Genomic DNA, 1,672 nt, shown 5'->3' with positions numbered 1-1,672 from the left:
GGCGGTTGGCAGGCATGGTTTGGATTGGTTTGCTTGTGTGGGGGGTTGGACAGAGGCAGTGGGGGAAGGGGGAATTAAAGTATTTAGATTTTGGGGTGTTGTCTGGGTTGCCTGTAGGTTGCTTATTTATTGTAAGCTAGTCTGAGCCTTTTGGATATGGTAGGATATAAATAAATAATTAAATCCTACCCCTGTTCTTATGGGATCTGTGCATCTAATGGGGACTTGGTTTGCTCTCGGTCAGTCTTTAGTAGAGTGAGTAAAAGTAGCTCCCTGTTCTTCCATGAGTGTCTTCTTGCAACATTTTCCCCCCACCCCATCAGCAATGAAGAAAAGGAGATCTTTGGATCTTGTTGCAACAGTACTAGGGGTTGGAATAGATGACCTCTGGAGGCCCCTTCCAGCCCTACATTTTATGATTCTAGGAGAGGAGGAGTCCTTTCTCAACTATCAGCCAGAAAGGCCATTATGTGATCTTGTGCTTTCATGTTGTTATTTTGGGTCAACATGTGAAGATACATTATCATGAAAACAGGTTATGCCATGCTGCTTGTGTTAATGGCAGAGTACCCAATCTGTGTAATAGCTGCAGCCCTATGAGAGTGTATGCATATATGAAAGCTATTTGGCCATTTTTGTTACCTTCATAAGTATATAGAACAGAACCATGTCCTGGGTTTGTACAGGGCTCCCTGCTAGAAATGGGATGCTTCTATTGTGAGTGAGCTAGAATTGCACAGCATTGCACATACAGTGCTTCTTTGTACAGAGGTTACACAGGATAGACTTGGGACTTGAAAATACACATTTTGTGGATCCTCCAGACCCCACTCTGGGAGAGGCACTTTGTATTACAGGGCTGACTGCAGTATCCTTGTTGCTTCTACATCATCCTATCCATCCAATGATAACAGCTTGCAGTTAGAAGTTTGGCCCTAATAAATATATGATCAGCTTCAGGCCTGTAAAATATTCCTCTTAGGGGTTTTTAAGTGTTAACTAGCATTATTCTGTTTAATGGTATTGTTTCAGCTAAGTTTTGTTTTGTTTTGTTTTTTTTGAAGGATTGAGTCTTTGGAAGAAGAAATTATTTCGAAGAAAGTTAAACTTATAATAATTGATTCTGTTGCTTCAGTAGTCAGAAAAGAGTTTGATACCAAACTTCAAGGCAACCTGACAGAGAGAAGCAACTTTTTAGCTCGAGAAGCATCATTGTTAAAGTATTTGGCTGAGGAATTTTCAATACCAGTAAGTTGTTTGTTTGTTTGTTTGTTTTTCCTCCTCCCATTTTTGAAAGTCTGACCTAGTGTACTGTCATAAAATCAGAAAAGCATTAAAAAAGATGTTTTAATGGGCCTGTGCCAGCCAGTTAAGATTAGTAAATTCATGTAAAAAATGAGTGCTAGCTTATTTGGTTAGTATAGTACAGGGGTGGGCAAAATATGGCCCACGGGCCTGATCTGGCCCGCGAGACCATTCATTCCAGCCCGCAGGGCCCCTAAAAAATGTAGAAAATCAATATTTCTCTGTTGAAATCAATATTTCAAAAATGACAGGAACCAAGGACAGTAGGACCCAGGGGAAGCCCGGCGAGCTCCAACAAGAGCGGGCCTGCACCCCCAGCCGGAAGCCCCAGGTGGGGCTTCTGGCCTGTGAGCATGTGGCTGCCGTG

General features: G+C 42.2%; 1 protein-coding gene across 9 annotated transcripts in view; it reads left to right on the top strand.

Moving 5' to 3' along the window:
* The window catches only part of RAD51B (RAD51 paralog B), a 764,912-nt gene that overhangs the window by 56,256 nt on the left and 706,984 nt on the right, over window positions 1-1,672 (top strand). For all 9 annotated transcript variants that reach the window (XM_019519177.1, XM_019519179.1, XM_019519173.1 and 6 more), the window contains one exon: window positions 1,065-1,248. In XM_019519177.1, the coding sequence (XP_019374722.1) occupies window positions 1,065-1,248 (184 nt within the window). The remainder of the gene's footprint in view (window positions 1-1,064; window positions 1,249-1,672) is intronic.

The sequence above is a fragment of the Gavialis gangeticus genome, unplaced genomic scaffold (genome assembly GCF_001723915.1).
Source record: "Gavialis gangeticus isolate Ggan-Ray unplaced genomic scaffold, GavGan_comp1, whole genome shotgun sequence".
Lineage (NCBI taxonomy): Eukaryota > Metazoa > Chordata > Crocodylia > Gavialidae > Gavialis > Gavialis gangeticus.
The sequence above is the reverse complement of the archived record's forward strand: the minus strand, read 5'-3'. Positions and strand labels throughout refer to the sequence as shown.